Genomic DNA, 13,830 nt, shown 5'->3' with positions numbered 1-13,830 from the left:
ATTTATAAAATACACAATGTAAAAAAAATCAAGCATGGCACAAATTATCTGCAACAAAGTCAATAGTAAAGGATAGTGTGCTGACAAGTATCTTAAGTGTAGATTGCACTGGAAAAAAGAGAACTCCCAAAACAACCAGGAGAGAAACAAACAGAACAGACCTAAAGTACTAAATTACTGGCAGCATTTAATGCTAGAAAGACTTAACTATCTAACATGGCAACCAGGCATAGAAAGAAGCTTTCAATGCTCCTCCAACATTATGCATATAGTGTATCCATTTCAGCTGAATAATGTAATCGTACAGATCACCACTGAAAAAACACCACAGAACAAAGACGAAAGAAAAGAGTCATCAAGACAACACCGTCATTCTGCACAACACAAAGCCACAATAAACTAAAGTTGACTTTCTACAGAATGGCAATAATGTGATGTCTGATTAGATGACAGAATCTGCATGCTCGTGTAACAGCGGTGGACGATTTCAGCAGCTTTCACAAACATGGCTCATCTATGAAAATATAATCCCCATACTCAGCCCTCACCCACTGAGATTGCATATATCATATATAATGTGTACATCAAATACTGCAACACCTGTCGTTCTGCACACACAACAGCACCTCCTAGCACTTGACAACGACAGGTTCTACGACTGACAAAAGACACAAACACGTGTTCCCCTAAGCTCAAGTCCAGATCTCCTGAGCCCACTAGCCGCTGAATAGGGGTCCGGTAGCTGCCATTTATGGGTAACTCAGGAGACCTGTCAAGAACATGTTCAGCTCATACTTCACCCCAAAGTAGATTTTCAACCTCAAACCTCAATACTGTAATTTTCATCATGGCAACGGGAAAAAAAAATCTCATAATTACGCAAAAAAAAAAAAAACATTTTCACGTTTCATTTTGTTCTCATAACCGTAATGAGTTTTTTTTTTACCGTAATACAAAAAAAAGCATTTACGGTAAAATAAATTTACATTTTAAAGTATACATTTTAAGTATTTATAAATCATGGTAATATTTTGGGGATTTAAAAAGTGCTCAACTGCCATGGAAATAGATGTTGCAATGCATTTAATGGTCCTAAACCTTTACTTACAGTACTTGCACAATATAATTTATGTTTTACTTTTGATTTTAGGGTGAAATATGACCTGGGCACAGTTTCTTGAGATTCATCCTTATAGGGACATTGACAATGAGCTCACAAAGCTTTTGCCCTGCTTAAGAAATGGCTTCTTTGTGTCAAATCATGCATTACAGACAAACGGTAGTAAAGATCCAGAGAGGGAGGTACGGGTGCATTAGAAATAAAGAAAAAATGGCCTCTTAGGTCACATATGTAAATCCACCCCCCACCCCTCATCTGTAAGGAAGCACTAGTTCAAACAGGATCAGTGATGTTATATTTACATATAAACAACAAACACGTAGATTTATAGCATGTTTGCAAAATCCAGGATCCTCTGTGATGTCATCATCAGTATGCGTACGAAATATTAAAGCAGCCACAGTTGCCAGTCTCATATTCCACACTGCTAAAACAAGCAAAGAGCGGTCCTGAGGGTCGTCTGCTCTGGTCTGAACGAGAGGTGAGGAGCAGCTTTTGATGTGTGCTTTATGATTGGTTCCATTCACTAATGCAGGTCTGGAATGATAAAGGGAAACCAAAACATATCTAAAAGAGCTTCTGTTTCGGTGTGTCAGAAGCTGGCCCCCCTCGCTAACCTCTCCAGAAGCTCTCAGCAGGAAATATATTGTCCAGCTCATAAGGATTCCAGAACATCTCGCCCCCTGCTGCATGATCCATAACAGAAAATGCTTCACATCTGTTACGAGTCATATTTTCAAGAGTTTTCTTGGGTGTAACGAGCTGCGAGAATGACTTTCTTGCCCGAGGGCAGTGATTTCATGTCAGTTCCATCTTTTTGTTGCACCACATCAAGGACATACTTAAATTTTTTCGTACTGGAGGAAATAAATTAATGTGATATAGATGTTTTATGCCACATATAAAGTGCATTATATTCATGTTCATGTCAGAGTGTCTTAAGGGAAGACAGAAATTAGAAAATGTAGATTGCTAATGCATATAGGAATGAGCAGCATTCTTTGTCATTGCTGTGTGTGCAGTTTGTGATGAAAGTGTACAGTCTGAATCTTCCAGCTTCAAACAGTCCAGTACAGACAATTATGAGCTGCATTGTGATTGTCCAAGGTTCAGAAGTGGAAGAATATCCAGTTATAAAGAGCTGCCAACGAGAGTTTCATTTCCTGGAATTGATGGAGAGTCAACAGTCTTCTGGGAAATGCAGTTCTTCCATCTGAACCACAGTGGTGTGAATGTGAAGTGGGAGACAGTGGTTTTCTTCAACAGTAGAGACTCAGTAAGGAGATTATACAGAGGAAACAGCAGAATCATTGGTGATTTTGGTTCCTGGAGGTATTTTGGTTCAAAGCCCATGAAAATCTCCCGGCCTACAGTTCCTCGAGGCACATGGGCAGGTTGACGAACGTGAAGACGTTATATTCGATCATGACAGAAAAGCAGAGGAAAATGACATACAGAACAAGCACGTACACGCCCAGCTTAAAGTCCAATCTCCACCTGTTCACATGGATCCCCAACACCTGAAGGTGGAGAAACAAAATTAAGAGTTAAAAGTCAGAGCAAAACATATATACACAGCATGGACACCTAAACACTGTCATGCTGTAGCAGAACTGTAATTAAGTAGGGCTGTAAAAAAAAAAAAAAAAAAAAAAAAAAGATTCTCCCAATTATTTTGATCTTCATTTGAAACCCAAGATTGATCTTATACGTTATGCCTATTTTTAGTGGCTGTGTAAAAACGTACTTGTAAAGCGCTTCCAGTCCTGCACTTGCTGCTACGTTCTACTGAATGCACTTAACTGTATAGTTGGTCGACCAATATATTGGTTTTAAAGATGAACGGTGTAACAATCATGTGAGGGCACATGGATACATAATAGTTGGACACATTTGAAAAATACATTTAAAAACATCAAGTTAATTTGACTACGATCCTTTTCTCTCTCTCTCTCTCTTTCTGTGATATATTTATCCAATTATAAACTGATGAGCCAAAACATTACGACCACACACAGGTGAAGCGAAAAAAGTCGACCATGTCAACAGTCACATCAAGGTCTGGGTTGATTAGATGTTAATCATTTCTCATAGTCAACGAGTTGTATGCAGGAGAAATAAGTAGGAGTAAAGACCTGAGAGACTTTGACAAGGGCCATATTGTTATGGCCAGACACGTGTCAAAGCATCTCTGAAACGCCAAGGTTAATGGGGTGCTCTTGGTCAGCAGTGGTGAGAACCTACCGACAGTGGTCCGAGAAGACACAAACCAACAACGGTGTTGAGCTCCCAAGGCTCAGATGCGTGAGGGCAACAAAGGCTATTCCGTATAGTTCAAGCCAACAGAAGGTCTACTGTGGCACGAGTCAGAAAATTTTAAAGATGTTACGGGAGGAAGGGAATGCGATGCTCTGGGCAATGTTTTGCTGGGAAACTTTGGGTTGGGATTTTCTACCTAAACATTGCTGCAGACCAGGTACACTCCTTCATGACAATGGTGTTCCAAGATGGCATTGGCCTCTTTCCGCAGGATAATGCACCCTGTCCCACTGCACACAATGTACAGGAATGGTTTGAGTAACATGATGAAGAGTTCAAGGTGTTGCCCTGGCTTTCAAATTCCCCAGATCTCAATCTGATTGAGCATCTGTAGGATGTGCTGAACCAACAAGTTTGATCCATGGCAGCTCCACGTCGCAACTTACGACACTTAAAGTATCTGCTGCTAATGTCTTGGTGCCAGATACCACAGTGACAGGACACATTCAGAGGTCTGGAAGAATTCATGGTTCAGTGGGTCTGCTCTGTTTTGTCGGCACACGGAGGAGCAACAGCCTATTAGACAGGTGGGCATAATGTTTCGGCTGATCTTTGTATATTTCATGACAATAACTTTTTTTATTGTAATAATCACAAAACATTCTGAAGTCATTATTGCTAAATTTGTAATAAAGTTCAGGTCTTTTAAATGTACAAAATATACTTTTTCCAATTGAGTTGTTTTCTTCAGATTTTAAAAACTATCAGTGGATTAATCAGTTATTTGCCAGGTTATTAGTTATCTGTAAAATTCATTATCGGTCGACCTGTAGGACCCTGCAGTAAATCCAAATAGTGTAGCCTGATTCACAAAACCAATGACCCTTAGGAGTAAGTTCTTTCGGTTCAAAGGAGTTCAAAAAGGAATTGGCAGTTTGAATCTATCTGAAATACTGCCCTGTATAATTTAAAATGTGCAGAGAGAGTATTTATTTTATATACACAAGCAAAATATAACCAAAATACACCCATATGAATCAGAATCTAAATCATATCTATATACCCAGCCAGAGAGCATTTAAAGAAGTTAGGTCTTCACTGGAATTAGGAGGCCTAACTAAAACTAAAATAGGGTGACCACATATAGTACTTTTGGCCATGTAATGTTTTTGTGAGGTGAATTGTTCTTCACATTTACTCACGGTTAAAGCAACCGAACCCAGCAGCAGGACAACAGAGTAAACCAATCCTCTACTGTTGATTTGAACCTACATAGGACACAAAAAATAAAAGGTCATTTTACAGTATTTGTGGCAGTGTATGTGTGTGCACATGGTTGAGGAGTGACAAAGACAGATACCACAGAGCCGTAGTTGACAGCCATTGTCTGGATGCCCCAGGGAACGCCGAGCCCAACCAGGATATCAAAGACATTGCTGCCAATCGTGTTCGAGACAGCCATATCCCCCAGGCCTGAGCACATAGACACAAATCCAGAGTTGGAAAGTAAGCTCATTTTGGATGAAAGATAAGCAAAGGTAAGAAAACAAAACAAAGGAGAGCTCTACCTTGTCGTGCGACAATAAGACTAGCTATGCAGTCAGGAACACTGGTGCCAGCAGCCAGGAAAGTTATACCCATAATGACATCTGGGATTCCAAGTGTGTATCCAACGATTGTGACCTGCACACAGCAACCCACATGAGAGCCTCAAAGAAATGCAAATGCTTAAAGGAATACTGCCCTACAAAGGCTAAGAGCAGTATCAGCAAAAACGGCAAACTGAGAAAAACAGCTTTTTGTGTTTTTCTTACACCAAAATATAAGCATCCAATTAAATTAACAACAAAGGATACAATTAGATAGATCAAAGGAAGGTGAATATTAAACATTTCGTTTTTTGACAGTCAGGCAAAATTTGACAGTTTTATAGGCTATACTGCGCTTTGCCTTTGCATTACTGCGTATACTTACATGGCCATACAATAACATACAGCAGTAAGTGTAGTAAGTGATCATAATCACTTGCTTATCATAAATCATAAATCACCCAGACCTTTGCACACAGCGGCAGCAGCTGCTTATAGTTGTCAAAAGTACAGTATATGTTAATTATAACCAAACTATTAAAATGGTATTAGACAAAATTGACAAAAAAAGGGGTTAAAACTGACCAGTTTTTGGTTCCTTGTTGTTTAAGGCAAGTTTCACCAGCATTTTTCCACGTAAAAGTGAAGCCGTTTTGACAGTTTCTTAGAGGTTTTATAGCATACAAAATTGTTTTATAGCATACATATACAGTATGCTATAAAACCTGACTCATGCCACACAAAGGCAAACTGCAGTATCATAGTGAAACCAAGGCAGACTGCTGCAGAACGGGCAGATACTGCATTCTGCCTTGGTTTCACTCTACTTTTCTATACAATACTGCAACAAAAAAATGTACATTTATATAAGAAATGTATTAGGTAGCCATATGAAATTTTAACAGATTGTAGAGCAGATCCTGCACTTTTTATTTGTGCAAAAAATTTTTTTTTGAAAAATTGAAGATACTGCTCTTAGCCTTTGTAGGGCAGAATAGTGATGTAACATGCCTGCAAGCAGCATGGCCCAAAATAAGCCAAAACTCAAAGAAATATTAAGTCAAAACAGAGACATTTTCAAACTGGCGTCCGAGGGCCCCCCGGGGGTCTAAATAAACTTAAGGAAAAAATAAAACCGTTTTACAAATACTTGGACAGTCAAAGTTAATGCATATTAAAGTTTATTTGTATAGAGCTTTTCACATTGTTTCAAAGCAGCTTTACAAAAAAATGCTTGTTTCAATGTTACAATTTAGAAAGTATTCTGTTATCAGTTAGAGATGATTATCAAAATAATGTCCATATAGCAGTAATCAGAGGTGGGTAGTAACGAAGTACATTTACTTCGTTACATTTACTTGAGTATTTTTTTGGAATTTTTTTACTTTTAAGAGTAGATTTAATTGTGGGTACTTTTACTTTAACTCGAGTACATTTCTAATGAAAAAACGGTACTTTTACTTCGTTACGTTGGGCGACGTTCCTCTCGTTACTTTATTTTAATGCAATATGTTGTTAAAAGCGTAGTTTATTCTAAGCGCGCGCTCTCTCTTTTTTTCTGGGCATGAGCGATGCTCAATTCACAAATGAATCACTCTTTTGAGTCGATTCTGTTCAAAGACGTCATCAAACAAGTTGGGCAGATCTGTCTAAATCGGTTCGCGAATCAGTTTGAATGATCTGTTCAGTTTCCTGCACGCACTGAATCGTCTCGGAGTCGTAACAGGAAGATTTAAGAACATCAAGAGCGTTGTATGAAGTGGCGGTCCACAGTCTACAGTACAGTCTAGGGCTGTAGTCAACCAAAGAAATCCTTAGTCGACCAAATCTTGTCCTGCGCAACGATTAGTCGACAAAAAAAAAAAAAAAAAAAAAAGACGCGATGTTTTGATTGAACATTTTTTAACAATAGTCATAGAGCATTTATAAAACAACAACGAAAAAACATCAAAAATACATAAAACTATAATAATAATACAATTCTTTGAAAATTAAGTGATTTTTTTTTAACTGCAAAAAGTGAGGAGCTCTGTCCTAGGTCTATAGTGACAGTCACAATCGCGCACCTGACCACACCACACGCTACAAAAAATATAACTGCTATCTGCCACAATGAAAAATCCTAACAAAAGCTCTCGTTTATACAGGCTGTATATTCTTCTTTACTTTCAAAGCTATGGGTTAACTTTTGTCCAGCCTATCTAGGCGTTTTAAAACAAACACACACAAAAACCCAAAGAGCCTAAAAAACAATCCTAATAATAATAGGCTTTATTGTAGGACCGCATATAGGTTTATTTTCGTTTTGTTACATTATTTTGGCTATTTTCAAATGCGTCAAGTGTACAAATAAAAACAAAAACATATCAAGAAAACACAATCTATTGAGTCAGCATGATAAAGCCGTTAAAGGGACTGCTCACGTCTTTTGCGCGCTCAAGTTCGATTTCAAATGTAGGCGCGCGGTGTGCGCTAATGATGGAAGCAACGGTCGCGGTGCGACACGCTCTTTTTTTTCCAAGTGCGTCCACGCCGCATCGAGATACAAACATATAGTGTATAAAAACATAAAAACCGAAACAAGTAGCGTTCTAACTGAATGAATACAGCTAAACTACCTATATCCCTTACTGAGCACGAAGCAGCAGCGCAGCCAGCCACAGGTGCGAACCGAGTGTTCTATGTGTGTGCGCTAAACTGTGGCGCTGTTACAAAATAGCCTAAATTAAAGCATTTAAAGTTGGGGATAAACCATAGGCTAATTATATTTAGAATACAGTAATATTTAACTGCTTATAAAGGAATAAATATCAAGGAGTAAATCATTGAAAATTTCTTTCTATTGGTAAAAAAAAAAAAAATGCAACTGGTCGACCAATAAGAATGTCAGTCGACCAAGACGGCATCGACCGATTAGTCGACTAAACGACTAAAGTTGACAGCCCTAGTACAGTCTAGAAAGTAAATCTGCAAATGCATCATATTTTTTGCCAGCGATGAAGATCTTTATTAGTTGAACATCTTCGTATGTTACTTCGTAAGCTGTCTGTGAATGAATTATTCCACACAACGATACATTCGATTTCATTTCATTCAGGTAATACATTTTACAACCAAACAGATTATTACGCCATTTAGCACTACTACAACGTATGACATTACCCTTTTTTTGGACATATACATTAATTTATACATTAAATAAGCTATCATCGTCCAGTTTATGAATGTGTGTACACACACAATGTGTGTATTGCGCAGTGGCGTGCGAACTCGACTTGAAAACGAATGCCTTTGCCTGCCTTATTAGACACAGTTAACCAGTTTAAAGATGCTTTCACAAATATAGCCTACATTTAAATACATTTTGGAGAACAGACAGAAGAAGATCCGTGCATTTGATCGTTGTTTGTGTTTGGCATGACATGACTGCGAGCACATGCAGAGTTTTAACTCTTTCTAATCTGTGTCAATGGTTCCCACCCCTTTACATATTAATGCAAAACTCCATAGTCACTTTATTCCGACATTGTCTAATAATCCAAATGTAGTTGTATAAGTTATTATACAAACCAAAGGACAGGCAATGGTTTTCGGGCTATAGATATAATATACAGATATACAGAAATAATGTTTGTCTCTTCTGTTTTTGTTGCAAAGATAGCTTATCTAATTATGATAATTTTAGTCATTAAAATGAAAAAATATCTAAATAATATCATGTTATATATATATATATATATATAGGCCTATGTGATCCAAAGTAACTAGTAACTAACTACTTGCGTAGTTTTTTCATTGGATACTTTTTTACTCTTACTCAAGTAACTTTTAAGATTATTACTTTTACTTTGAGTAAATATTTCTATAAGTACTTGTACTTTTACTTGAGTACAGTTTTTGGATACTCTACCCACCTCTGGCAGTTATACTGTATACAGCTATAATATAGTATGTTATATGGTCAGTTAACTTTGTGAATGGAAAGCTGCTGCCACCAATAACATCATTGAACAGTTTCTGTGAGGATGTGCATTCCTACTAGGACATTTTTATCATTCAATAATAAGCCATGGTTTACAGCAACACTCAGACAACTAAGGCCCCATCCACACTACTGCGTTTTAGTTTAGAAACGGATAATTAAAACGAATATGATCTCCGTCCACACCAGCGTTTTAGCTGCGTATTAGAATTGATCTCCGTCCACATTAAAACGACTGAAAACGCGGATCAAGTGACCATTCACCAACACTGGGCATGCGCGTGCCGTTGTAAACACAACTTCATTGATAAAATTATCCCACCATGCTCTGGGTTAACCCCAAACCGACGCTCCATGTACGGTCAACGCCGCCGCTGCTCACGGGAATTGTCACAGATCGCTCGATTAATAGCTTGACTCTGGCGCATGTAGGCAGTTATAGCGTTGTAAAATGCAGAATTTACTTGTACAACAGCTGCTAGCAAAGATATACGCCATGACTGATGACACCCAATCATAGAGCCGAGCGTGAGCCTCTACTACGTCATCGTTTCTAAAGTCCTCCGTTTTGACCCGTCTACACTAAAACGCCCTCCGGAGATTCAAAACGAAAAACGGATCGGCAGCGTTTCTAAACTTCTCCGTTTTGGGTCTCCGTTTTTGCCGTTTTAGTGTGGACGGGAGGTGCAAACATAGCAAAAGGTCTCCGTTTTTAAACGAAAACGCAGTAGTGTGGACGGGGCCTAAGTTCTTTCTTTGTCATGCCAAAGATGATGCATACAGAAGTGGGGAACAAATCTTGTACAACCAGGCCAGAAACGCACTGACAAAGGAGATCAGAGTGGCTAAAATAAGCTACTATGAAAAGCTGAAAAAACAGTTTTCATCCCAACAATCCGGCATCAGTCTGGACAGGCCACTGCCCCGATCTCTGGAGAATCGACAACTGGCTGAGGATCTAAACGTGTTTTACTGTAGCTTTGAAAAAAGCCCAGTCTCACACCCCTCCCCTGCTCTGATCTGCACTTCACATATACACCAACACCAAAAAATAAAAAAATATTAGTTATAGTTACTTCTCACAAATAGTAACTGAGTTAGTAACTGAGTTACATCATTATAAAAGTAACTAATTACCAGGCAAATTAACTATTGTTACTTTTTAATAAAATGTTCAAATGTCAAATAACTTAAATGTTAAATGAATGAAAATGGACACCAAATAAAATAAATTATTATTATAAAAGTGTACACTAATCTACACTATTTTAATGTTGCTGTGGGACAATAGAGACACCTATTAAATTCAATATATTATTGTAAATATCATTACTATAGTGGAACAATAAAATACAATAGATGTTTAGAACTTTTAATATTTATTGCACAGACCGCAACTGGCCAACAAATAAGTCTAAAAATAAATTATGGTTCTTAAGAAATGTACCAAAAATGAATAAATAATAATAAAAATATATACAAACTCTTTGTGTGTGCAAATTAAACTGATAAAACTTTCACACAACTTCACAACTGGTAGACATACTGTAGCCTACTTGAAGTATTTTCTTCCTCACAAATGTAAACCGTTAGCCTATAATACTGAACAATGTACCAAAAATAAATAATAAAATTATATTTTTGGGTTTTATTTTTATAACCTACAGAGAACATCATCATCAGAGGTTGTTTAAGCCAAATTCTAGGCACTTTTGCCGCACGTGTTCATAACCGGTCAAGTTATTTTGGGGTTTTATTTTTATAACCATGTAAACTACTTAAAACGTTGCAGATGATACCAATAGGCTACAGAGATTATTCGGATGCTGAAATGAGTAATTTATTTATAAACAAACTATATAATGCTCGGACACCCTCTGTCTCTCTCTCGCAATGTCGCTCGCTCTCTCAGACACTCGGTCTCTCTCTCGCGGCGTTTGCCTCACTTTTGTCCAGTCCAGCACCTTAAACACACACCAGACAAAAAACTTTGCGGGTCCTATGGCTGAGAGAGAGAGAGCATACTCTGATGAAAACCGCTTCAGTGAGCTCAATTATAGTTACGCCGCATTTTATTGTCAGTAACGGTAACGGCATTGTAACGGGGGAAACAGTAATTCGTTTGATTACTCGTTACTGAAAAAGATAACGCCGTTAGTAACGCTGTTTATTTATAACGCCGGTATTCCCATCACTGGTGCAGGGTCTTCAAAAAACAGAAGACTAGAAAAGCACCAGGCCCAGACTGTGTTTCACCGGCATGTTTAAAAGTCTGCACTGACAAACTGGCCCCTATCTTCACACAGATCTTCCAACAGATCACTGGAACAGTGTGAAGTTCCCTGCTGCTTCAAACACTCCACTATCATTCCACTCCCCAAAAACCTAAAATCACTGAACATAATGAGTACAAACCTGTCGCACTCACGCCTGTGATCATGAGGTCGTTTGAAGGACTGCTGTTATAGCTTACCTGAAGAACATCACTGGACCTCTGCATCATCTACAGGCCCGTTTTTTCTGTATGCAAACTGCAGTCAACATGGGACAGCATTACATCCTGCAACATCTCGACAGACCTGGGACTTATGCAAGGATCTTAGGCCCTGTTTATACCTGGTATTAAGATGTGTTTCGGTCAAACGAATCAAGTAGACAATGCTAATACAGGTGTAAATGGAGTCTGGAAGTGGTGGAAAATGGACAAGCTCGACTTTTTAAAGGTAGACATTCGACCTGATTGCTTTTGTAGTGTAGACGCTCATGGGATTGAATATGTTTGAACGGCCCTCTGTTAAGCAGAGGTTGTACTACCTTCAGCAGCTGAGGAAGTTCAACCTGCCACTGGAGCTGCTGACACAGTTCTACTCAGCCGTCATTGGGTCTGTTCTATGCACTTCTATAGCGGTCTGGTTTGGTTCAGCTACCAAATCAGACATAAGACTACAAAAGGACAGTCCAGACTGCTGAGAGGATTATTGGTGCTCCCCTGTCCACCCTCCAGGACCTGTACTCTTCCAGAGTGAGAAAGAGAGCAGGTAAAGTCATCACAAACTCTATTCACCCTGGCCACCACCTGTTTGAATTGTTGCTGTCTGGACGGCGATTCAGGTCACTGGGCACTAGAACATCTAGGCGCAGGAACAACTTTCACACACAGGCCATTTCCCTCTTAAACCCCTGGGGTCGGCTATCGCGGCGGCGTGATTGTCTCGCTTTTTTTCTTATTAGTGCAAAAGAGACTCAAATAACTCCGTCAATTTTTGTCATACAGGCAAGTGTTATACATCATTAAAAACTGTTAAATGTCTTTTATTTGTGTACACTAATAATAAAAACAAAATGTTGTGTTTTTCGTAAAATAAAGAAAATAAACATGATGCGCGTTCTGTCGTCTCTCTCAATGTGAAGATCATTCTGAAACACAAAGCTTTTACAAAGCTTGAAGTCTCCATTTTTAAATGTAAATCATATCAAAAACAAATATTCTCTGTTTAAGTAATCCGTATGAAAGCAACGACATGTAGTTTCTCCAGCCCGAGCTCATTAGTTCTAATGTGACCACACCCACACGCGCAAGAACTGTTCACATGCAAATGATCCACGTGAAGGAACGCAGAGCTGTAAACGCCCATTACCTGTTAAATGCCTCCCAAGGCATATGCCTGTAAGTGCAATACCCTGCTTAGTGCAAAATCTTTGTAAACTCGGTTGATATTTATTCAAATTATTCAAAATAATGTAAATAAGTTTATGACAAAACCTAAATGAGTCTTTATACTTATATTTTTATTCTTCAATTTTATTTCAATATTTCTATGTTGTTGTATTTGTATACTGATCTTCTAAGTGTACTAGAAGCTTCAGTACCAAGAACAATTCCTTGAGTGTGCAAGCACACTTGGCAATAAAGATATTTTTGATTATGATCAAAAAGTGATGTGATTAAGTTAAGTTAAGTGATGTGATTAAGATTTTAAATATCCTGCATTAAGACAATTTTTTTTACATTTAAATACTAAATTAAATTAAATAATGCAGGAAAAAGCAGTATCCAAATACAGATGCTTACATACACAAAGGAACTCACCATCCACACCATGATGTAGGAGAAGGCAGCTATCCACAGCGTCGAAAGGAAGAAGGACAGCATGAAGCAGAACTCCCACCGCGGCTTGGCACAGTTGGGCACAGTGAAGTACAGCAACACCAAAATGGGCCAGGAAATGAAAAACTTCACTTTATCCAAAGCGCCACCTACAGTCACATGGTACAGCATGTCACCAATTAAGCCTCCACAAAAAAAAATATTTTTATGTTCATGGCATTCATTTGACCATCCTGTCCTTTTATTTATGATGACTTAGGAGTTCACTGGGCGGGCAGCACAGCTCACAAGAAAAAAAAAAAAAAAAGAGGAAAAAGCCATAATCTCAACACAATAACGAGATCCTGTGTCATGTGATTCTCACAACTGAGCTCACACAAATTAAAACAAGTGCATTGTTCAGTCAATTCAGTGTTCTTATTGTACCAGGTACATTCACAACCAACCAAAAACAAACAAAATATACTGTAAATGTGGCAAATGATATATCACTCATAACTGAAGATTTAAAAAAAACAAAAACAAAAAAAAAACAGCTTAACAATAAATAAAAAATGTAAAAGTAAAAATGTCCAATTCTTTGTTTTTCCATTTCCAGAGTTTACTAATCACCAAAAGGGAAATATTTCAGTTGAATGTATACAGCATGTGTATATATGTAACAATAGTAATACCTTGAAAATACGGTTTAAAAAAAAACATTAATATAGTCTTCAGTGTTACACGATCCTTCTGAAATCATTATAATATGCTTATTTGGTGCTATATTATC

At 38.0% G+C, this 13,830-nt stretch overlaps 1 protein-coding gene across 1 annotated transcript in view; it reads right to left on the bottom strand.

The window, feature by feature from the left end:
- Positions 1 to 1,733: 1,733 nt before the first annotated feature.
- slc24a4a (solute carrier family 24 member 4a) overlaps positions 1,734 to 13,830 on the bottom strand; it is a 65,863-nt gene continuing 53,766 nt past the window's right edge. Inside the window, exons 13-18 of the mRNA XM_056245543.1 lie at positions 13,041 to 13,207; positions 4,948 to 5,062; positions 4,740 to 4,852; positions 4,582 to 4,647; positions 2,470 to 2,640; positions 1,734 to 2,393 (exon numbers count right to left, since the gene is read on the bottom strand). Of these exons, the coding sequence (XP_056101518.1) occupies positions 2,488 to 2,640; positions 4,582 to 4,647; positions 4,740 to 4,852; positions 4,948 to 5,062; positions 13,041 to 13,207 (614 nt within the window). The 3' untranslated portion in view covers positions 1,734 to 2,393; positions 2,470 to 2,487. The remainder of the gene's footprint in view (positions 2,394 to 2,469; positions 2,641 to 4,581; positions 4,648 to 4,739; positions 4,853 to 4,947; positions 5,063 to 13,040; positions 13,208 to 13,830) is intronic.

Source organism: Rhinichthys klamathensis, unplaced genomic scaffold (assembly GCF_029890125.1).
Source record: "Rhinichthys klamathensis goyatoka isolate OS25496 unplaced genomic scaffold, OSU_Roscu_1.1 h1tg000032l_1, whole genome shotgun sequence".
In the NCBI taxonomy this organism is placed as follows: Eukaryota; Metazoa; Chordata; class Actinopteri; order Cypriniformes; family Leuciscidae; genus Rhinichthys; species Rhinichthys klamathensis.
The sequence above is the reverse complement of the archived record's forward strand: the minus strand, read 5'-3'. Positions and strand labels throughout refer to the sequence as shown.